This window comes from Momordica charantia (assembly GCF_013281855.1).
Source record: "Momordica charantia cultivar OHB3-1 chromosome 7 unlocalized genomic scaffold, Mcharantia_2.0 BLBB01000007.1, whole genome shotgun sequence".
In the NCBI taxonomy this organism is placed as follows: Eukaryota; Viridiplantae; Streptophyta; class Magnoliopsida; order Cucurbitales; family Cucurbitaceae; genus Momordica; species Momordica charantia.
In genome coordinates, this window is record NW_028275165.1 from 15,424,726 (window position 1) to 15,449,629 (window position 24,904).

General features: G+C 32.3%; 1 protein-coding gene and 1 pseudogene across 1 annotated transcript; one reads left to right on the forward strand and one right to left on the reverse strand.

The window, feature by feature from the left end:
* The first annotated feature begins 9,843 nt into the window (after nucleotides 1-9,843).
* Nucleotides 9,844-13,577, forward strand: LOC111016173 (1-aminocyclopropane-1-carboxylate synthase CMW33). The gene is made up of 5 exons (XM_022291470.2): nucleotides 9,844-10,448; nucleotides 10,546-10,677; nucleotides 10,772-10,932; nucleotides 11,719-12,285; nucleotides 12,684-13,577. The coding sequence occupies exons 1-5, from the start codon at nucleotides 10,230-10,232 to the stop codon at nucleotides 13,135-13,137; spliced, it is 1,533 nt and encodes a 510-aa protein (XP_022147162.1). The 5' UTR covers nucleotides 9,844-10,229; the 3' UTR covers nucleotides 13,138-13,577.
* An 8,807-nt stretch (nucleotides 13,578-22,384) lies between these two features.
* On the reverse strand, nucleotides 22,385-24,657 carry LOC148210441 (uncharacterized; annotated as a pseudogene).
* Nucleotides 24,658-24,904: the final 247 nt, after the last annotated feature.

A 24,904-nucleotide genomic window follows, 5' to 3' on the forward strand; every position in this document is an offset into this window, starting at 1 on the left:
GGAAATTTTTTTATTTAGTCAAAATACAAACAACCAAGTAATTATGTTTGAAGTTTGTCCCCTTTGACCATCCAATTTTTCAACACTTCATTTAAATTCACAAAACATCATGTCTCCTATAAAAAAAAAGAAATGAGAAAAAAGAAATTACCAAAAAGAAAAATAGGTGGAAAATTAAGGATAAGAGCAAAGAAAATAAAAGTACACAAAACTTTTTTTTTTCATCTTTAAAAATTATCGAACTTTATCTTTAATAGTTTGATTTTTCTTAATCCAAGTTCTTGTTTTCATTTATGATTTAACATGCGATAGTATCGGAATAGGAGATACTTTAAGACTTAACAAAAAATCACTTAACAAGTTTTATAAATACATGAACATTACTTCTCTCTTAAAATAAAAAAATATGAAAAAAAAGAATTCAACAAAAATAAAGTTGTATTTCATGTGTGTTTCACCCACTAATATTTAGTTCAATCTAAACTATTATTAATTAATTTTATTAATATATATGTTATAAATTTTATATAATTGTTATTTTATAATAATATACAATTTTAATTTAACAGGAATGAAAGAGTGTATTTAATAAAATTTTATTTTTGTAAATATAATTTTTATTTCAAAGTTTTAAATGTAAAATATGAAAATACTAAAAAAATTTTTAGAATTTCGACCGTTTACATCACATAATTCAAAAACAATTTTAAAAAATAAATATATCAAATAGCTATATACTAATCCATTTGATTAAAATTTGAAAACAAGGACATAGGGCACTAAAAAAGCCCAAAAAGTTCTTAATCTTTCATTTTTTTAATTATCTTTAATGTATTAGTTTTCGTTGAATTCATGCTTCCAAAAATTATTAAAATTTGTTAACATAGTCATTCCAATATTATTTAATTAATAAATTTGGACATGTTGAAAAAAGAGCTATCTCTCTCTCTTTTTTTCCCTAATAGTTAATTTGCTTGTAATTTTAATCTTGATTAAACTCAATAAAAAAAAGAAAGAAAAGATAGGTTACCTTCTTCGAAGTTCGAGATTCGATTTCTCATATTATCAAATTATTTACCAACAACCTCTTGGTTGGAGGTATATGTCAATTACCGTCGAGCTGTGTTCTCTTTGATATTGAAGATAGTTTAAACTGTACAAAAAATGCGAAACTTAAATAAAAACAAATTGTGTTGGGCGTAGTTTATCAATGATGTTGCTTTTAATTTTTTTTCCCTATTTTTATTTTATACTATTAAAAAGTGAATTTGAAATATTATCCAAATTTCAAAAAATAAAAAGAGTTTGTTTATGTATTTTTTTAAAAAAGAAAAACTACTTAACATCTAAAATTTGCTACAATTTTAAAACTATATTTATATTATATATTGCCAAAAATGCAAAGGCAAAAAAATATATTAACTAAACATAAAAATGCTACATAGAATGCCAAAATCTGAACCCAACTCAATTTGTTAACACACCTATCTCTGACTATATGGTCGTGAATTTGAGAACATGTTGCATTCAAAAAAATAAAAATAAAAATGCTATAGCTAAAGGATGTGTAGCTAAATTTTTTTTAACTCTAGGTACAAAAGTTGACTTCAAGTAAATACATGATCTACGACGTCATATTTGGTGGGGAAAAGTAGAATTGAAAAAGTGGGAGCACGTGACTCAGAATGATCCATGAATAATTAATTCATAGATAATATAGAATGGCTCACACCGAGAAATAATATGAATAGCCTATAGAATTGAACCTTCCATTAAATCATCCCACATTGAATTCCTATTCACAATTTCATCATTCAACATCTACTCCGACACAACTTTCCATCTCTATTTCTTGATGTTACTACTAAATATTTTCCATCCATTATGCTACTAAACATATGTGTTTTTAAGATAGAAAAGTACTTATTTTTCTCCCATTTTCTTAAATCTTTCAAACCGTCTCACATTGAATTTCTATTCAATTTCATCGTTCAACATCTACCCTGACACTATTTTCATAACAAAACACAATAGTCCATCGTAAATACCCTTCTTCCAGATCCTACGTAGAAGCCAAATTTTATTTTAATTCGACTTATCTTGAATCTTAATTTCCCATCACACAAAATCAAAACAATAATTGGACTAGACTAACAACAACCAACCCTAATCAATTTCATCGTTCAACATCTACTCCAACACTATATTCATAACAAAACAAAATAGTCGATCGTCGAAAATATCCTTCTTTCCAATCTTACCCAGAAGCCAAATTTTAATTTAATTCGACTAATTTTGAAACTTGATTTGAAAACAATAATAGGACTGGACTAATAACAAACAACATCGCCAACCCTATTCAATTTCACCATTCAGCCTCTACCTCAATGCTACTTTCATAACATAAAACAGAAGAATAGTCGACCATCACAAATACCCTCCTTCCCGATCTTGCCCAAAAGCCAAATTTTACTTTAATTTGACCCATTTTGAAACGTAATTTCCCATCGTTACACTAACTCAAAACACTTGGATTGGAAGAACAACAAACAAGCTCCCCAACCCTATATTTTTGACTTTTTGGAACCAATCCATCAATGCACGTGGGGTTGATTATTTTACAAGTCCCATTAAAATTTTCTTTCAATAGAATCTTGTGTGTTTTGAATAGGACCAAGTCAATGGGGTGGATTTTGGATTGGATATCCAATAAGTCCAACACTTATACGTTTATACTATAACAAGGTAGAAGACCATCCACTTCAAACTAAAGTACGTATCAAAATAGATCATTTGGGAATCTTAAAGTTTTTGTCTTTTCAAAAGGGAAAATCCACATGAAACCGACTTAAGATTAAAATATTTGGCTTCACCTTTTTTTTTTTGGGTCAATGTCAAGCCCATCGATTTAAACATGGTTTGTTTCTAGTCATTTTCTTTTTAGATTGTTTTCTAAAATATGGGGTTTACTATGTTCAAAAAGTTATCCTAATAGGATATATGGTAATTTTTGTTCAGGGCTGGTAAAAGTAGCAACCACTTTTAAATTTTTGTAGAAATAGCAAAATTTGGAGGCCGGATTTATATGAACTGGAATAGCTACTTCTAACAGGCCGACCTTGGTCCCGACATGCTCAACCGCTGGTTGAATTCCTTGACGGGTACCCCAACCTATAAATAGGGTACTTCACTCTTCAATCAAGGATGATATTCTACCTCGGTTTCCTTACTAAGGTCGTACTCAAAACTGACTTGAGCGTCAGAGTGTTTGTTCCCTTGTGCAGGTCTTTCCTCGTCAAATGGTCTTTCAGCTCATTCCATACACTTGACTCTTCCCAGTCAGCCTCTTGAGCTGGTCATTCCTTCCAAGGACACTTCATGTCTTCCGCGTGGCCGATCTTGACCAGGTCATACCTCGTCATATTTTTTGCATAAACAGTAATCCCTATTTAATTGAGTGGAAGGATTACTGCTACATCTGTTAATTAACCTCATCACAACTCAACTAGGTAAAGCATTATACATCTATCTTAAAAGTTAGAGTGTGTAAACACTCATAGTTTAAAAACCATTGACTGAGATGGTATATATATCTACAATGTAGAAAAATCGTGGACATATTATGCTGAATTCGAATCCCCACCCTCACATGTTGTGCTCAAAGGAAAAAAAAAAACCTCAATTTAATGCAGAATAGTTGGGACTAGTTTTGCGCGCACATCGATTGTCCATCATGGGGTTTGAACCATTCCCTCGAAATCCTTTTCATTTAGCTCGACTCCTTTGGATCAATCAGCCACCCATGATAGTTAAAGTTGGTAGATTTACGAGTTTCATAAATTCATTACGTGTAACCCTAATTTTATGCATAATAGCGGGGAGGTATTAAATTTAGATATTTATCTCTCTCTACATGTTTCTTTAAAAAAAAGCTCAAAACTTTACCATCTCTTCACGCAATAGAAAGACACCATTTAAATATGTCTTGGTTTAATTTCAACAATAGTAGAGAGTTTGTTAATTAGGTTGAGTTTGCCCAAAATGGTGAGAAAAAATGATGGAGATATTGTAATGTGTTTGGTTTGAGGGTTTTATCTAAATGTTAATAATTGGAAGGTTGTGATTGGATTTGATTTAATTAGAACAACAATATTATTAACAACTTAATCTAAACTTGGGATTCAAGCATGCATATTAGGAAATTATGTGTGTGCTTTATGACTTGTTTTATTTTCCAACCCCTTTTTCACCAAACCCAAATATTGTGTAAATTGCAAAGTTGAATACTTCATCTCATCCATTTTTTTTTCTTTTTTGGATATCATGGGAATCTCTAGTTTTTTATGCCATGTTTTACTTTTTTTTCTTTATAATTTTGCACACGTGTCTCTATAGTCAACTTTGTTTCATTTGTTAATTTTGACCCAAAAAGTGATGGTCATTACCGGTATTATTTGAATGTGGGGGTAAAGTGTAGTACTATTAATTTCAATTGATAATTTCTTTTAGAAAAGTGTTTAGGCGCAGCGGTCAACGTCTTTTTTGTGTACATCGCCATTAAAATTTTGACAAGTAGGAGAGAGAAATACAGAAAAATATATATTTTTTTCATTTTCTAAAAAATTTAAAATGGTCTAATTTTTGTTGACGGTCATCGTAAAGATATGAAGTTGAACATTAAAAAAGTGTACTATATGAGTTTTTTCGTTAATTTTAACTAAAGCATTTACTCAAGAAGCAAAAGTGAAAACTTGTAAGGCATGAAATAAAAATTTCATGATAAAAACAAAGAAAATATATATATATTTATGAAAAATGACATTTTTAGAGCTAAATAATGCTTATAAGTTGACTATATGGTAAATCCATAAAGATCCTAACTAACAATATAGTGGAAAATGTGTAATTTAACATTGTTATATTAGAGTTAAAAGATAAATATGATAATGTAAAATAATTGGTAAAGTAATAAAATCTACTAATCGGGTATTTTTATAGATTTCCTTTCTTATATTTGAAGAGCCATAGACGTTTTTCTTTTTGAACCCACTACATTTTGATCAGAAAAATATATACCTTAATCAGTTGAGCTAAAGTGAAGTTGACGAGTCATGAGACGTTATTAGAAGCAAATACAAAAGTATTCCGCCTCTCGATGCATAGATGTAACTATTGGAGTTTTTTTGGTGTTTATGTAGCATTCTCAATTATTTTCAATTACTTGTGAAAAAACATAGATCATATAATTTAGTGATAGACTCACTAATATCTATAAATGGTTTAGAACTTGAATTTGAGAGAATATAGAAAGAAAAAAAAAATCTTTTGAATGATTTTATCTAAAGGAAAGAACGTTTAATTTTTTTGCGCCAAATCTTACGAGTGATTGTATAAAAAATCTTTTGTCTCAATTTTATGCATTTTCTTTATTATTTCACTCATTGTAGTCTTAATATTTACAATAAAACCAGTAGAGCCAACAAGAAAATATTTAACACAACTAAATTAATAGTGCTTTCCTACCAAGAAAAAAGAAAAAAGAAAAAAAGAAAAAATTAAATTACTATATACATTTTTTATATGATTTTTTTTTTGACTTAAGCTTTATTAAAAGACTGTTAAACTGCCTAAAGATTTAATACATTTGAGAATTAGCTTCCATGAAGAAGTCAAATAGGATACTTAATGGTCCGTTTGGTAACGTTTCTTGTTTCTATTTTTTTATTAGAAAAATGAATTGTATGACTCTAACATCCATAAATTCAAATATGATAAAACTATTTTTTCATTTATGTTTTGGAACAAGTTGGAAATGAGAACAAGAAAAGAAGAAACATATTTTGGTTGTTTCCAAAATTTATATTCAATAATTGTGTGAGAATGTTCTCGCAAAAGAAGAAACAAGAAAGAAAATTAGTTGCAAAATGCTTAAATTTTTTAAGAAAATTGGAAACAAGAAACAAGAAACGCGAACGTTACCAAGCGAACCCTAAACATCTAAAGAAAATGTCTTTCCATCATAAAAGACTCTCGAGCAAGACAATGGTAGCCCCATTAGACTCTCTACAAACATGCAGAAAGGAAAATTTATTGAAGGAACTAGCTAAGGATATGATGTCTCAGATTCAGGTTGCAGCTTCACTCTACTAATTCATATCACCATTCATCAAATTAATGGCATCCATGGAGTTAGATTCAACCAAAACTTTCCTCACCCGAACCTCGACGCTAGCTGAATCCCCTCCCAAATCGCTAAGATTTCTGTAGTAAATAGACTCACTGCATCATGAAAATCCACCATCACCGCTCGAGTTTCACTTTTATCATTACGATATATTCTATCAATATTTTTATCGTCAACTTTTACTCTGCCAATTTATCTCACTCTTTGTTTCTTGCTCCTCTACTAGGGGAATGTATGATATACTATAACGTCTGAGTAGAAAGGAGGGACACATGAATGAACCGGTCCGAATGAGAGAGATCTTGAGATTATGGGAAAATGTCAAGAAATGGCTTAAAAGAATTGATAGTCATTACTAACAAGTTGCACCTTACTTTTTGGTGACTCAATCGTAAGAATTTCAAAGTTCTTGACTCAGAGCAGTCTTCAACTGGGTGAAGTATGGTGGCACGATCGGGTCGCAGGGAAATGAGGGACGATTAGGGCCAAATTCGGTTCCGAATCCTAGGCCTGGGGCCTTACATATATTCTATCAACATTTAAATCCCGGATATATTTACAAATTTTTTGTTTTTTTTAAAGATTTAGTTCATTTAAACTTTGAAAATACCAACCCAAATCAATTAAGTTTGACTAGGGCAAGATTTGGCAAGAGAGAATCAAAGAACTCTCACATTGTGATCACACATCTACAAAAATTGATTTGAAAAAAGTTGGTAAGTTTTCCACTTTGCCTGGACTTCACTAAAAATGAACAAACAAACAGATACTTAACGTTTTTGGCAATATGTGGAAGTCGAAAAAAAGCCAATTGTGTGAAATGTGAATCCACACTCTTTCTTCAGATTTGAACACAAAAAAACGAACTCCATGCTTATCTTCTGCCAATTCATCACTATGTGTGTGTAAAATATTCCATGTCCCCACTTGCCAATTCTAGTCTCTACAAACTCCTCCAAGAAACCCTAGACTTTTGGTAACCTCACTCCCCCACCTTTTGGCACAAAACGAGTCAAATAATGTGTAAAACCACACATATTTTGCCCTTTTCCCGCGTGTTTTCAATCTTACCGACGTTTCTATACCATGCTCGTCAACAGGCCATACTCCGAGAAAGTTTTAGACATCACAGAAAGAAAATATATATACAGGGTTTCTAATTATAAAACAGTTGGGAAAGTGAGTTTTGTTTATGTCATTGATAATATTATGGTATTGTCTATTTTAATTTCCTTACAAACCAACATGAGTCATTTTAACATGTTTTGTGCTCACCCACATGTTTTTCAGTAAATCAACTAGAAAGTCACCAAAGTGAAGATTGCTCCAAGCCATGTTTAAGTTTGGAGTTCTTATGATTGAACCATCGAAAAGGAAGGTGCACCTTGTTAAGTACACGTAGTAACTATCAATTCTTTTAAGTATTTCTTAACATATTTTCATGATCACAGGATCCATCTCATTCATCCATGTATCCCTCCTGTGTACTCGAGATCAAATCATTACTTATTTATCTAATCAGTGTGTCAGATGAATATTTAAGCAATGACGTTAAACACACGTCGGTATTCCATAAATCCCCGTACAGAAATGAACTTGAATTAGGCAAACAGGTGGCAGGGGATGTGAGAGTTATAATTGCAGCTCTAGATCCATAAATATTTTACTTTTTTTGGTGCAGAAGTCCAAAACCACCCCAAAAAGCACTTTTAAAAGATGAGCCTTTAGGATTCAATATCTCAATGTCAATCTTTCAATTCAAAAACATGTGGGGATCATCCACTGCTGCTTCCAACGAAGCTTCATTTTCTTTGCTTGTTGCACACTAACTTGTTCTTCACAAAACCAATTTGATCATTTTTTCTTTCCTTTCTCAACCTTTTCCCTTTTTTTTTTTCTTTTTTTTTTCTTTCATTTTCATCCCTAAACTTGGACTATTTCAACTTGGTCTCCTAATCCTTTCTTATTTACTTGGATATTGGAAAAAATTTGTGGTCACTACCTACTTTCACACCCTGGATCGGAGCATTTGGTTCACAAGTTCGACTTTTGTTACCTACCCTTTTTTTTGTACTATAATGTCGTTCATTAAGGGAAAAACAAAGTAACAGGGGCTACATTTGAAGGGATTTTCTCCCTCGGTGATATCGTGAAGCCAAAATGGGAAATTAAAGGACCACGATGACGTGGTGTTAAGAGGAATACCATGTTTTATGGGTCAGTGAACATGTCTATTACACTAACGAGGGAGATGAGTAAAAGAAATACAAGCTTATAATCGTGTACTTTGAATCAAATTTTTTTATTTACAAATTATAAGCTCATTGACCAAATAGAAGCGCAGAGAATCAAGTTTCGTTTTTTATGTTTTCATATATATAGTCCGATACAAGTTATATGAGTAACATATATGGACCAACTTGGGTATAGTTCAACTAGTTAAGACATCTATCTCCGAAAAGAAGGTCATGAGTTCGAATAAAAAAAAAGTATGATTTAGTATGAATAACACACTCTAATTAAGCCCATATAATTAAATTTCTCCTACTTCTAATTATATAATAAGATCCCCATAACCATGTTTCTTCCCAATTTAAAAATTTCCAATACTTTCAGTCAAGTTGTTGACAATCAGATTTAATTTATCCCTTTAAACAAAAATCTTAATTAAGAACGTTAACAACGGGCAATAGATTAATTTTAACTAATATTTTGCATTAATTAATTACAGCAATAAAAAACCTCAAGACCCAAATTTAAAAATCAAAGTCCAAGTTCATAGACCAAAGCAAAATTAAACTGAAAAAAAATCCCAACCCCAAATAAAACTATACCCAATAAGAAGAAAATTTGTGGAAGGAAAATACCAAATAAAAAAAAATTATGATTATAGAAAGAAAAATAAAATTGTACTAACTCTTTAATTTTTCCTTCTACTTTTTATTAATGAAAAAAAGAAACATAAATGCTTTATACCCATTCCCTTGTTTCTTCTTCTCTTAATTTTAAGTTAAAAATAAAAAATTTACATGAAAATTAATTTTTTAAAATATAATATTAATGAGTTATGCGCTAATATATTTAAAATTTTTACAATTATAAATCATTTATAAGTATTAAAAAGAGAGAAAATGATATATATTTTTTATTTATGTCTTCTCAAGAACTTCTGCAAACTAGATTTTATTGTTTCTAAAATTTGTATACAACGATGAGAACGTTTCTTATAAACTAGATACAATAAAAAGAGAAAGCGACCAAATAAAAGAAAAATTCTAAACACTGTTGTGACATCTACTTGTTTCACTCACACTATAAATTTTCTTTCATAGTTTTTAAAACTTTTTTGTATTACAGTTAGTGGAATAGAGGATTCGAATTCATGATCTTTTGGTCAGAGACAAGTAGTTCATGTTAGACCACAATTTTTTAAACTCGTTGAACTTCTCACTGATTCTTAAATAAGGTTGACGTAGCTGCACTCATAACAATATTTTATTCACATAACGAAAATATTTAGCTCCTCCCACGTGAAAGCCCACCTTAGAAAAATAATGAAGTGTCAAAGATTTAATCTCACTATATACCGAGGAGACAATTATTTTGCTTCATATTTCAGAGAATTACCCACTACTAAATAGTTTCTCAAAGACAGGAAGAGAAACAAAAACGGAACCGGAATTAATTTCTTTCACACGGTGGGGCGTCGGGTCGGCTGTGTGTTGCTTGCTGTTCCTGCTTGAACCACAACCCTTCACGCAAGCCATTACGCTTGCTGACCAAAACTCCCTTTTTAACTCTCTGTTCTTTTTTATTTTTTTTTATTTTTAAATTTCAGTTTCCTTTTTCCAATTCTGAGCATAAAAAGAGAGAGAAGAGAGATCTCAGTATATCTCTTTTTTTCCATGCTTTGAACTTTGAAAAACTGAATTTTCTTCGCGTTTGATTTGTTTATTATTATTTATTATTATTATTTTTAAGAATTCGATTCTTATTGTTCCACCTCACTTCTATAAATTCACTCCATTCTTGCTCTTCTTCTCGTATGTTAAAAACTCCCAAAAGAGAGACTCAAAAACTTTCAGCACAAATGGGTTTTGAGAGCAACCAAGGAAACCAGTTTCTTCTCTCCAAGATTGCCACCAACGACGGCCACGGTGAGGACTCGCCGTATTTCGACGGGTGGAAAGCGTACGATAACGACCCGTTCCACCCGGACAAAAATCCCTCCGGTGTTATTCAGATGGGTTTAGCTGAAAACCAGGTTTCTTGTTTTTGGCTTCACTTTTCAGACAGCTTTTCTGTTATGATACTACATGTTTGAAAGTTTTGGCCTAACTTGGCTTTTTGGATTCTGGCAGCTTTCTTCAGACTTGATCGTCGATTGGATTAGGAGAAACCCGAAAGCCTCACTCTGCACCGAGGAAGGGCTCGGGAGCTTTAAGGACATTGCAAACTTTCAAGACTATCATGGCTTGCCTGAGTTTAGAGAGGTACGATACAGAATCTATGGTTTGTTTCTGATACAACTCAAAAGTTTAAGTTTATAGATTCCGATAAATTTAAACCTTTTTGTTTCATTTTCAGGGAATTGCGAATTTCATGGGAAAGGCGAGGGGTGGGAGAGTGAGATTCGACCCGAGTCGGATCGTGATGGGTGGTGGAGCCACAGGGGCTAGCGAAATGATCATCTTCTGTTTGGCCGATCCCGGCGACGCCTTTCTCGTCCCGTCGCCGTATTATCCAGCGTTAGTTCTTCCTTCTTCCTCCCCATCTCTACATAAAATTTTCTTTTTCACCCTTGTAATAATTTGGCTGGCTTATGGTATTAAGGGAAAAAAAAAAAGAAAACTCTCATTCCTTTTCCATGGAGAGAGAGAGAGAAATAGAGAGGTGGCTTAATTTAAAATTCCAAATCTTTTTGAAGTCAATATTCCTATGTCCAACCTGGAAATTAAGAGAGAGATTTCCCATTTGACCCTTTTAAAAGTCTAGAATTCTCTTTGGAAATTTTGAAGTTTTTATAGGGTCAAAACTTCAACCACCCCTCCCAAGAAGAAAAAAAGTCATACTTAAAATGATGAATGAATTATACTTGAATTAGACACCAATTAAGTCAACCTTATTATAATGGTAATTATCAAATATGCTTTGTTTGGACAAAGAAAAAAAAGGAATATTTCTTAATCATTTTCTCAAAATTAGTGAAACCCTTTTGACTTTGATCAAAACCCAGTTAATTAAAATAAAATTTATCCCCTTTTAACCTATTAATATAATCCCAAGATACTCCACTTTACCTGGTCGGGATGAATCTCCATTAATTATCCAATAGTACCTCAAATAATTTCTTAAACTCTATAAATTTGACCTCTTTCTCTTTCTTGGAATGTAAATATAAATCCTACATCTTGATTGAAACGAAACAATAAAGCCAATCAGACATATTTGAGACAGAAATGATAATAATATCATATTACTATAGAGATCTGTAGAGATCATCTTTGTCCTAACGATTGTACGATGTTTTGCAGGTTCGATAGAGACCTTGGATGGAGGACTCGGGCGCAGATAATCCCAGTCCATTGCAACAGCTCCAACAACTTCCAAATCACAATACCAGCCTTAGAGGCAGCCTACAAAAAGGCCCGAGAATCCAACATTAAAATAAAGGGTGTTATAATCACCAATCCTTCAAATCCTTTGGGCACAACATACGACCACGACACTCTCAAAAACCTCGTAACCTTTGTGAATGACAACAATATTCACTTAATATGTGACGAAATTTACTCTGCCACTGTCTTCAAATCCCCAAGCTTCACCAGCATAGCTGAGATTGTTCAAGAAATGGAGCACTGCAAGAAGGAGCTGATTCATATTCTTTACAGCTTGTCCAAGGACATGGGGCTCCCTGGTTTTAGAGTTGGCATTCTTTATTCTTACAACGACGCCGTCGTGAACAACAGTCGGAAGATGTCGAGCTTCGGGCTGGTCTCGTCGCAGACGCAGCATTTGCTGGCTGCCATGCTCTCCGATGAGGAGTTTGTGGAGAACTTTCTGGTCGAGAACTCGAAACGACTGGCAGAAAGGCACTCGAGGTTTGTTAAACTACCCTGAACTCAAAATCTTAACCTCCGATTTGGCCTTTTTTTTTAATCTTTTCAAAAAAGAGAAAAACAGAACTAGTTCCTAAATTTTTTGTATACAATTTCCACAACGATCTTTCTTTAAAATGAAAAACAAGAAACACAAAACGGACTATACCAAAATGAAAAACAAGAAACACAAAACGGACTATACCAAATAAGTATGTCAAATTCAAACATGTGGGTGCAAAATACTATCGTGATCTATTGTTGTGCAGCAATAGAAGCCTGTTCATGCTGCTTTTGCGGCGCTTTTTCACCTTCTCGTCTTTCAAACACTAGAAACGAAAAACAGAAACATTATCAAACGACCACTTAAACTTATTGGGAATGTATTTATGGATCTTCAGGTTCACAAGAGAGCTAGAGAAAATGGGGATCACTTGCTTGAACAGCAATGCAGGGCTTTTTGTGTGGATGGATCTACGACAGCTACTGAAAGAACAGAGCTTTGAAGCAGAAATGGAGCTATGGCGAGTGATTATCAATGAAGTGAAGCTCAATGTCTCTCCTGGCTCTTCCTTCCATGTCACTGAACCAGGTTGGTTCAGAGTTTGCTTTGCCAATATGGATGACAACACAGTCAATGTTGCACTCAATAGAATCCAATGCTTTGTTGGAAAGAACAACAAAAAGGAAGACGACGTGGCGGTCACGGTGGCGGTGGTGGCACCGACCAAACCGAAGCGGCGAGAGAGTAAGCTGCGGCTGAGCTTCTCCTTCTCGGGGCGGAGATATGAAGATGGCGGGGTACTTAACTCGCCGCACATGATGTCGCCTCACTCACCGCTGGTGAGAGGCTGATTTTTTATATGACTTTTGAAATAGTAAAAAGTGTTTTTAACCATTAAAAACCATTTTTTGAAATTTTTTATTTCAAAAACAAGCATTTGATTAATGTTTGTGGTAAAAATTCTTTAATACGGAAAAACACTTTTTTTTTTTAAGTCATCCTACTGTGGATATGGATGATATATAGTGTATTTTTTTTCCCACTGTGGATATGGTGTAAGCTTTATTTTTTTTTGTGGGAAGATATATAATATATAGTTTGTAATTGGGTGTTATTTGGGGAATATAAATATTGGGTGTTTGTAGGAAGTTGATTGATAAGGGCTTTGTTGTACTTTTGTAGATTTTTCCCTTTGGACACATCTAACTCTAAGGGAAAACTTGTAATAATGTAATTGGAGTTACATTTTTATATAGTTATTACTATTAATACAATTGTTGTCTTTGATGTATATTGTAATTGCATCTACATATACTATTCTTTAGGTTTTCTTTTCAGAGAAAAAAAAAATCAATCTTTTTTAAAAAGAAAAGAATCCATTTTTATCCCCGAAACATTAGTAAGAACGAATCAAGCTTTGCCTTAAACTTTCATTTCATCGAATTGAACTTTAGACTTAGGATACATGTTGCGATTTTTACTTTCAATTGATCTTTCTTTGCACACCCGGCCCACTGATTACAAACGAACACAAAATGAAAAAGCAAAGGTAAAAAATATCTCATAAATTCTACCAATTATTTAAAAAAAAAAACATAGCAAATCATTAATACACAACATCGTGCCAACAAGCATTATACACTCCTTGTCTGAAGGTCAGAGGTTCAGTCCCCTATCCTCACATTTGTTGTCCTAAAAAAACAAAAAATGCACAAGGTCAAGCCTTAGCATTTAAATGCATGTTAGAATAATTTTTCTTTAATAATTCGATAAATGAACAAAAGCTCGGTAAAAGTTGTAACATTTATTTGATTCTAATGTCAAATTCGATAAAATTGAAAGTCTTAGGATAAAATTTGGCTCATGTGGTGAATCCAAGATTAGAAATTGATTTTCTCCCCTATTCTTTTTCGAAATATTATATTAAAGATGCAATTTGAACCTATACTCATAAAGGGTGTAGGATTGTACACATTTTTTTTATTATATTAAAAAATTGAAAGAAAACTATGAGATATTCCAACGGAGAATTGAACGACTAACTATAGTCAAAAGGCAATTTATTTAGATATTAAGACTAAATTAAAATATGAGATATATATATAGAAACTTTATTGACTTTAAATAATTCAAAAAGGAGTATGGAATATATGTTCAAGATTATTACGTTTGTTGGGTTGGTCATTTCATTGACATATCCATATCTTATGTCTCCATCGGCATACTTTTTTGTCCCTAAGCAATAGTTTTATTTTAACTATTTTGGGAAGAGAAAAAAAATCGCTTTTTAGTCTAAAAATATTTCAATTTTACCCGGACCATACTAAGAATTCTCAAATTTGTTAAAATGGACTATTTTTAAAAGTACAGGACAAAAACTAACATTTCAAAAGTACGAGGTATATATTAAAATGATTAAAGTTGAAAGTAGATGTACCAAAATGAATAATTTGAAAGTACGTGGAAAAAATAAAGTGAAAGCTGAAAGATATATGGACCAAAATAGCATGTTATCTTGACAAAAAATTAATATAATAGTAAGTTACGTGGTCATCATGATAGATGTAAATGAGTGATATACGAGGATAATAATGGAATTAAGCAAAAATAAAAGACTACATCCATAGCAAATTCATGTACATTGATGAAACAAATGAAAATTAAGTTAAAATTTAAAGATCAAAATGACATTTCACAAGGAAAATATTGACAAAAATGAGGTTTGCCAAAACAAGAAATATTACGAGAAGAGAGAGATTGAAAAAATAAGGCTGTAAAAGGTACATGGTGCAAGTTCATCCCTCTTTACCAGTTTAAATGAAAGGGAAGGGTGATCGAAGGGATCCAGACGTCAAGGTCTCTACTCTACAACGAGAGTTTGATTTCATCTGAATAAGTGAGTTTGAGCAACAATAGAAAGTACCTATATGCCTAAACTTATGATAGAAGAACTAGGCTAAAGGGATAGGAGTAAGACACCAAATATATTGCATCGTCAACCTCTGTTATGTTGGGAAATTAGATGTTTCAAGACAATTTCTCCTTCCACAGTTATATCCAGTCAATCACAATCACATAACACAAATAAGAAGTTAAAGGGAAAAGCAGAAAACCAACACAAAAATTTATACTAGTTCACCCCAATAACTTATGGGCTACGTCCAGTCTTCCGCTTAGAGACGGGTTCCACTAATAAATCAAGATTGGATACAAAGCACTCAATTATCTTCCCAGATAATTCACTCTCTAGAGATTCTAACAAACCCTCGTAGCTTCTAAGTATTTAAAACAATATACTTAGCTACAGAAATGAAAAAACACTCACTAAACCCACGAGATATAGACTCCTTTTCACACACTGTCCACAACCACTCAAGTCTCTTTTATTTGGATTCTCTACAAATAAAACCTTAACAAGAGGGCCCTATTTGTTGGGATAATGAACAGTAAACCCATGTCCTATGAAGAAAATGATTTTCAACACCACTACAAATTCCTATAAGGAGTAGGATATTATTGTCTTATAAGGACTACAATATTATTTTCTTGTAAGAATTAGGATCTAATTGGTCATGAACATTGTAAGGATATTTAGTCTCTTATAAATAGAGCCCTTATGTTAAGGTTTCATTTATACATAATCCAAATAAAAGAGACTTTGAGTGGTTGTGGGCAGTGTGTAAAAAGAGGTCTGTATCCTGTGGGTTTAGTGAGTGTTTTTCATTCCCGTATATAAGTATAATGTGTTATAATACTTAGAAGCTAGAGGGTTTTTGTTGTGACATCTAGAGGGTGAATATATGTGGAGATATTTGAGTATTTTGTATCCAATATCTTATTATAGTAGAACCCGTATCTGAGCGGAAGATTGGACGTAGTCCATAAACTGTTGAGGTAAACTAGCATAAATATGTTGTGTCGTTTATTGTTTTCCTTATTTTTCTCTTGTACTATTGTGTGATTCACTTAGGTAACTGGATAAAACTGTGGAAGAGAAAATTGTTTGGAGCGCATTAATTTCCCAACACTAATTATAAAAAGCCAAATATTATAATATTTATAGGAAAAAACAATATTATAATTCTTATAAGAAAACATTATCCTACTCCTTGTAGTAATTTATAGTAAAAATCTTTTTCTTCCTGGGCATGGATTTCCTGTTTTGACTTCATTATTTTAACATATCAATCATCAGTAATCTTAAGGTATAGTATTCTCAAGGTAACTTATACACCGATCTACTTGTTACTAAGGTAATTTATGCACCGATCTACTTGTTACCACTAAACATAGAAGCCAAAAGCGGGAGGAGAGACTTGAAACCCGCAACCTCAATTTCGACAAGTTTGTACACTCTATATGTCGTTAAGCTATTCCCGCCAGCCACAACAGTGTGCTTAGTAATTCACGTATCACGTCGAGACGAATGAATCATGTTTTGCCGCGGGACCCGCGCTCCCACACATGTACAAAAGTGGTGGTAGGATAGTGTACAAAGCTAGCCAGCTACGTACAATAAACTCAACCTATTATTTTGTCAATACAAATCTTTCCATTGTGATAGTGTTTGGTATATGCAGAGATTGCGTATTTGAAAGGCACTGCCAATTGTCGCCAAACTTTGATGGATGATCATATTGGCTTCGTCGTCGGCAATAGCACTGAATCAGGTTCCGACGTGTCGTTTTCAGTCGGGCATTTCAACAAACACCTGTGCCCCACAAAATAATCTGGGAAAAACTTTTTTTCTTTTTTTCTTTCCTTTGATGTTGCATTCAGTTTAGCTTGTAGGAATTCAAAAGAGATTTTGCATTCTCGATCGGTGTAAGCAAACAAACAGAAGGAAATGAGGTGTAAGGCCTCAAATGACAAATGCGTTGTAGCACTTAAAACATGTGGATCTTTGGGGCGGTTCGAGATAATACGAGGATATGAAACATTTTAATAAATTTATTGTGAAGTAAAATATAAAAAATAACTTTTTTTAAGGTATGCAATTAAATTGGAGAGTTTATGGGCTAGTTAATAAAAATTGAAGGTATTAATTTTGATAATCTAACTTCATTAAAATTCTTTTTCAATGGGTAAATATTTATAACTCAGTTTAAATATTTTTTTAGACATAATTGACATAAAAAACACGATTATATTATATCAATTTTTGTGGAAAGTTCTTTACTTCTACAATAGAATAAGTATAAAATAACTTAGAAATTAAAAGAAAATAACAAAGATAAAGAAATGCAAAAATTTAGGTAGAAAATTCTAGATCAGGGAAAAAGTTACCGCCCAATATAGTCGAAATTGCTTACCATAAGTGTACGGGTCAAGTTTTAATAAAGTGGTAAGTCAATAATAATAACGTTCTCTGAATTGGGTTTCTAGATCAATCAAGTACCACAGATAAAATTGCTCAATTTTATTTAGAGAATCAAAATCAAATGGGAGAATATAATCAAAGCAAATAAACGTGCAATAATAAAGATAAAAACAATGGGGAGAAATGTCCTAGAGAATTTATTTCACCAAGTCTTAAGAAATTTATTTCACCTATTGAATCTATAAACCAATTACTTAATTACCTAAAATAATGAATTATTAATTCTATAGGTTAAGAATAACTCTCAAATCTCAACTGCCTCCCCCAAACGCAAGCTAATTCTCCTTACCAATTAAGAAATCAATATCCCTATCTAGTTTCTATAATAACTAAAGACTTTATTGAGCAAGTCTTCTAACGATCTCTAAAGGATTTCTAAATCTCCTGATCTTAAAACCCCTTTAGTTATGCATCCCAATTCGAACTCTAAACCACCTCTCCCGAGCGTAAGATTTCAGGTCTAAAATCAATCAATCTATGGCTAGAAGATTAAAGACGACATTAAACATAGAGAAATATAACTGGAACATTCATAAACATTCAATGAAGAGAACTAAACAATCAATTCATAAAACTCAATGGCTACATCAATCCCTAAGACAAGAGGTTTAATTACTCGTATTCAATGAAAAATAATAAAATCTCAATGAGAGTTCCATAACAAAACTAGAAAAATCAAGGAAAAGGAGAAGAAATTAGTTTGGCATGTCAATCGTTCATTCCCGAAGCGGCCTCCACGATCCTGAACCTTGAAAATCCCTTTTCTAAGCTCTCGAATGGTTTTCTTGCCCTCCAAATTGACCAAAAGTCCAAACTACAAAAAAAAAACTCTCTCAAACTCCTAGATCTCGGTAGTTGCACAACCCTATTTTTATAAAAAGTTGTTGCGGTAGTGCCATGACGCTATACACAGGGCCATGACGCTACACTATTCAAAAGATATGAAGAATGGAGGTAAAGAATGGAGTTTCAATTCTGACAGCAGTCTTGAATACAGTTGTCAAGTCATCAGTGGGAAGTTCTTTCTTCAAGAATCAGTATTTGAGAACGAAGAAGGAAGCTTCAGGTATCGCCACTTAGTTTGAGTGGGAGCACGTGGCTGTGTCTCTTACATCTAGGAGGCAAGACCACGTAGATTGCTCGACCTCAGGGCAAAGACAGATGAGACTGATGATTTTTGATATTTTGTTTTACAAGTTTTTAAACTTGCAGGAGAAGCCTTGAAGATTTTTTTCAAGAAGATCGGAAGTTGTTGTAGAAGAAGTTTTGGAGTTTTCTAAGATTATCAGAGATTGTTGTTGCAATGGGAGGCAAGATCGATGTTTTGACTTCAAGTGGGAGAATGTTGGGATAATGAAGCCAAAACAGATGACCCGTGTCGTACGAAGAAAAAAATTTTCAAACACTACTACCAATTCCTACAAAGAGTAGGATATTATTGTCTTATAAGGATTACAATACTGTTTTCCTATAAAGATTGAGATGTTTGACCTCTTATAAATAGAACTATTTTGTTAAGGTTTTATTTGTATAGAATCCAAATAAGGGAGACTTTAGTGGTTGTGGGAAGTGTGTGAAAAAAGGAGTTTGTATCTTGTGAGTTTAGTGGGGGTATTTTCAATTGTGTAATCCTAGGTAGCCATTGTTAGGATACTTAGAAGCAAGATAGTAATATCTTGAGTGAGGTCTCCATGGTAATATTCTCAACTATAACCTTCTTTTTTTGCAGAAGACTGGACATAGTCTCAAGATAGGGGCGAACCAGTATAATCCTACTTATCTGCTTTTATCCTGTGGAATGAGAAAATCAAATAGTTCCTGTTTGAAGAACTTATAAGATGATCAATTTATCATTATTCTTTTTTCCCAACAATTTAAACTTCGGAGTGGCGTGGTGCTATATCCCCTCACGTTTTTTGCTTCAAATCTTTTTATTATTCATCCTTAGTCACTTTGACTCCGATTTTTCTCTCAATTTGATCAATTATGTCTCATTTCCTCTTCATACTTCATTCCTATAAAATATATATCTTATGTGCTTACATCTATCCTGAAGAGACGAAAACTAACAAATAATTCCAATATAAATCTCATGAAATGTAGAGCTTACAAAGTGTGCTTATCACCCAATAAAACAAAAAATTCACCCTATGAAAAATATTACAATACATAGAATTCTCTCCCAACTCCAATCACAAAAATACTCTCTAAAACCTTTATACCACTCACACAATTACTAGAGTTTGAGGTTTTTTTTATTGTTTTATTTTTTTATTTTTTTTATGTACACAATTACTATAGTTAGTATTGTAGGCTTACAGTGTTTTTCTAATGGGCCATAATTTTTTTCTAGTTTGGAGTTTTCCACCTAAACTATTGTGTTTATTTATTGTTGATATTTTCTTTTAATTCTCACTGATATTTTGCTTATTGCTGCAATAAAAGTGGGAAGATTTCTTTTTCTCTTAACAGTGGCATCACAACCATGCTCCAGACTTAGTTGGATATGTAGAATAATACTTGAGTGCCGAACAAAGAATTAAGAGCGTCAAAAGATTTAGTCATGGTGTGATCCATGGTGAGTTCTATCGAAACAATGTTGTGCGCTCTAAAAAAGAGAAGTTGATATGGATAAGAGAGTTGGATGGATGGATGACAATTATTGTTGGGACTGCGATCAAAAGTCTTACATTCATGATCACTCAGAAAGGAAAAGATTCATAGTATATAATAAGGCACAACATCTCCATTTGTACGAACTTATACCCAAAGTAAATACTACCCACAATATCAAACTAGGGTAGAAATACGGAGGGTTTATTATCCTTTGCAAATTTTAGAAAACTTCTGAGTTAATGTTAATGATATTTTATAAGTAACTTATGCATTATTGTTAACAATATTTCTACTAGCATAGAGAATTATAGAAATCAAAACTAGTATTAAATGAGTTAGAAATATGCATTATTGTTAACAATATTTGTACTAGCATAGATAATTATAGAAATCAAAACTAGTATAAATGAGTTAGAAAAATATATTTATGATAAAATTTAATTTTCAAAGGAAATAGAATAATTTTCTTTTTTTTTTTAAAGAAAGGAAAAGAAAAGTAAAGAAAGTAAGAGAGGATTTGAAAAGTTTACTTCAAAAATTTGAAATGCTAATTCAATAATTGAATTTTTTTAAGAGTATATATATATATATATATATATATATATGCGAGATAGAAAAATAGATTCAAAACTTAGGTGCCTACCATAAATAGATCCCCTACTTATCTCTATTAATTTTTTGTGTAAAGCATAGGAAGATACTTACTCTGTGGATGAGTACCTAAGTTTTATATATAAAAAAAGAATCGATAATGTTGGAGGTGAATTATCATTTGTCACGTGTCAACATTAGAAATCATCAAGTCCAGACAACTTGGCAATCTAGGTCGCGTCTACCAGCCGATCCTTGTCAAGTATGGGCCGATATTGAAGATCGGCACAAAGGTAACATACATGTTTTCCAACAATACACCACAATCTTAAAGGAGTCACTGAAGATCTGTCAGAGGCCTATTGGGAGCTCGCCTCTATAAATAAATAACCTTGTCTCTCACGCAAGGTACACGAAACAATATTCTCTCTCGAGTATTGATTGAATTGTGTACTTACATGAGCATTAGAATGCTAACCCTGTTTTTCATGTCTTTCGTACATTGGTAACTGAAGTTCGAGCTTTGCAACCAAACTTGTTTATTTTTGTTATCAAAAATATGAATATTCATTTTCAATACTTTTCTTTGAACTATTTAACGTCAATTTGCTTGACGGTGTGCAAAAATATTTCAATCATCCAAAGTCTAATTGCACAATAGAAAGTGACATTCTATTAATTGAGGTAGAAATTTCAGCATTTAATTGTCCAGTCAACTCTTCGGCACCAATATCATTAATAATCTCTTTAGTCTTATGATCAACATTTTCATTTGTAATTATATCCTATGTATCTGAATTATTTATGTTATTTCAATAAAGATAATGTAGTATCGAAAATATTAAATTTTACAATATCTCCATCTAATTCTATTGAAAAAGCGCCTTCATTCAACATCAATCTTCATTTTAGCAAATTTCGTAAATGGATGTCCCAACAGAATGGAGGTTGACTTTGATGAAGGGTTACTGCCCATTTCTAAAATATAGAAGTCAACATCGAACGTGAGCTTATTAACCTGCACTAAGATATCCTTAACAACTTCGAGTGGATTAACGTAAGAATGATCAGCTAATTAAACCACTACACCAGTCTTTTGTAAGTCTTTCAACTTTAACTCTTGATAAATAGAAAATGACATGATATTTATGGATCCTTGCATTTTCTGGTAAGTTATTTTTCAAGATAGCGGATAGATTCTTACATACCTCTATTTTCTCATTTTCATTCTCTTTCTTTTTTTGTTCGTTAAACCTGCTAGAAAATAGAGGTAATGGAGTGTAAGATGAAGAGATAAAGGAGGATCAAATTGTATTCCGCATGATACGTTAGGAGAAGTTTCTCTTTTTTCTTCGCTTAACTGATTCTCCTTGAGTGGAATTGATACTAGAGGAATATCCTCTTCATTTCTCAGCATAACCGCTTGTGAGGGTAACGTTCCAGAAGTTTTAGCTTCCAATCTACTCACTGATGTAGCTAGTTAGGTAATTTGGTTACCCAAATTTTGCATACTAGTCCTTTGTTTCCTGTTGAAATTGAAGAGTACTATTAGCAAGATTTCTAACAATATCCTCTAGAGACATACCTGCATTTTGCGTAGAAGGTGGAGGTGGTCTAATGAAGTTTTGATTCCTGTAGCTTATATTTGGGTGGTCTCTCCATCCAGGATTATAATAATTGGAGCATGGATCATAGTTTCTTTGTGGAGGATCAGGAAATCTTCTTACCGCATTGGCCTCCTGAATGGAATCTTGTTGAAATTGAGGGAATGTATTTGTAGGATATCCTTGAAGTGCATACATTTCACGTGACTTTTCTCCTACAACAATTTGACGAACTAAAGCAGTTAGATCGGAAATTTGACTTTTAAGTTCACTTACCTCGTTGACTTGTGTAACAGATCCTCCTATTCTAAATCCAAATTGTTGGAAGTTTTCAACTATGTTTGAAGTTAGTTGCTTGGCTGCTTCTGGCGTTTTATCTACCAAAGCTCCTCCACTAGCTGCATCGATCATACTCCTATCCATTAGTAATAATCCTTCCTAAAAATATTGGATGAGGTGTTGATCAGGAATTTGATGGTGGGGCAAACTAGCAAATAATCTCTTAAATCGTTCCCAGTATTCGTACAATGTCTCCCCAGCGATATGCATGATTCCATAAATTTCCTTACTAATATTTGCAGCTCGTGATGCAGGAAAGAATTTTTCTAGGAACGGTCTTTTCATATCGTTTCAAAATATAAACTTTTTAATAAATGGGCCCAATTTAAACAAAAATAATACACTTTTTGAGATATGCAATTTTAACAAAGTAAAATAAAATAAATTCTAAGGCAAACAAGAGAAATTTAAAGCAAACAATAAAATTCTAAGATTAAATGCAAAAACAAATAAAAGAGAGGGTTAGAGAAATTTGACACCGGGAATTTTTATAGTGGTTCGGCACAACTGTCCTACTCCACTTCCTAAGCACCTCTTGGGTTGTAAATTGAAATTCTGACTCTTTCCACGGTAGGAGTCAAACTGGTACACTGCTCTTCACAAGAGCAAAGACGATCCTCTCCACGGTGAGGATCACACCGTTACAATGAGTTGAAGATTTTGAAACACACACTTACAAACTCTCAAATAGAGTAAATATACAAATTTGAGCTCACAAAAATTTCAATCCTCACAACAATAAAATTTCTCTCACAAATAAGATGGAAAGAAAAATTGAGAACTTGGAGAGATTAGCAAAATGAGAATTTTCAAGTTATGGAGGATTGAGAATAAGAGAATTGTTGTGTAATTTTGAATGAGAAATTTAGTTTAAATAGAGGGAAAAAAATGGTAAAAAAATCAAGTTTAATTTGAAACCATTAGATCTTAATCATTAAGAATGAAGGGTTGAGATAATTTTGAAAAAAAATAAATTAAGAATAATATATATATATATATATATATATATATATATATATAATCATGATAAAATAAAATATATATATAATAAAGATGTGACAAGTTTTTTTTAATTATATATAATAATAATAATATATATATGTGAGAAAACGTTAAAGTTTTCAAATTTCTTTTTTAAATACTGACACAACATTTAATGTGAAGTGACAAATTTTTTTTTTTTTTTTAAACAAAGTTACCGTTGGTAACTTTTTGTTTTTGTTTTTGTTTTTTTAATCTTTTTCTTTTCTTTTTCAATATATATATATATATATATATATATATATATATTTATTAAAAAGAAGCTTGACACTTGTCAGCTTACGAACTGTCCACGTCATCTTCTCGGATATTTTTCCTTCCAATTTGTTTCGATCGTAACTTCTCCGTTTGAGCTACGATTTGGATGATCTAACAGTCGTTGGAATTATTGTAACGAGCTCTACACTGTGGACACTTTAAAATACAAAAAATATCAATAAATAAAATTAAGTTTGTTATCATCAAAACATTAATTAATTAATTAATTTTAATTAATTTGAGATTAAGGCCAAAAAGCCAACAATAATAAAGCCAATCTTTTGCTTGATCCTTTAAAGAAAAGGGAAAAGCTCTAAGGTTGATTTGCTCCTCAGTCACTCTATGTGGCTTCATTCCAGAGCATACAATATGGAATTCCTTCAAGTGTTTATGAAGATCTTCACCAGCACATCGATGAAAAATAGGAAGTGTATTAATACACATTTTAATTCAAAATCATTTTCAATATTAGGAAAAGTTATGCAAAGAGGTTGTTGATTCAAATCTGGTGCCGCAAGCTGTTTTAGTGCTCTATCTGCCATCTCTTCATTGAATTCCAAACGTTGTCTTCTTTCCCTTCTCAATTGGCGCAATGTCCTTTCAATTTCAGGATCAAATTGTAGTTCTATATTCTAAGAAGAACGAGTCATAAACAGTTAAGTTGAACAATGAGAAAATAATAATAATGATTCCCCAACAACGACGCCAATTTTGGTAAGGGTTGTCGAGGCCATCCAAAATAATTACTGGTTTACTAAATTTAATTTGTAGAAGTAGTGAGATCATGTT

What these genes read in the sequence shown, in the direction of transcription:
- LOC111016173 (XM_022291470.2), top strand. Translation starts at nt 10,230, where the DNA reads ATGTTAAAAACTCCCAAAAGAGAGACTCAAAAACTTTCAGCACAAATG. An exon ending in TGGGTTTAGCTGAAAACCAG is followed by an intron (nt 10,449 to 10,545) that starts GTTTCTTGTTTT and finishes GGATTCTGGCAG; the next exon opens with CTTTCTTCAGACTTGATCGT. An exon ending in GCTTGCCTGAGTTTAGAGAG is followed by an intron (nt 10,678 to 10,771) that starts GTACGATACAGA and finishes TTTCATTTTCAG; the next exon opens with GGAATTGCGAATTTCATGGG.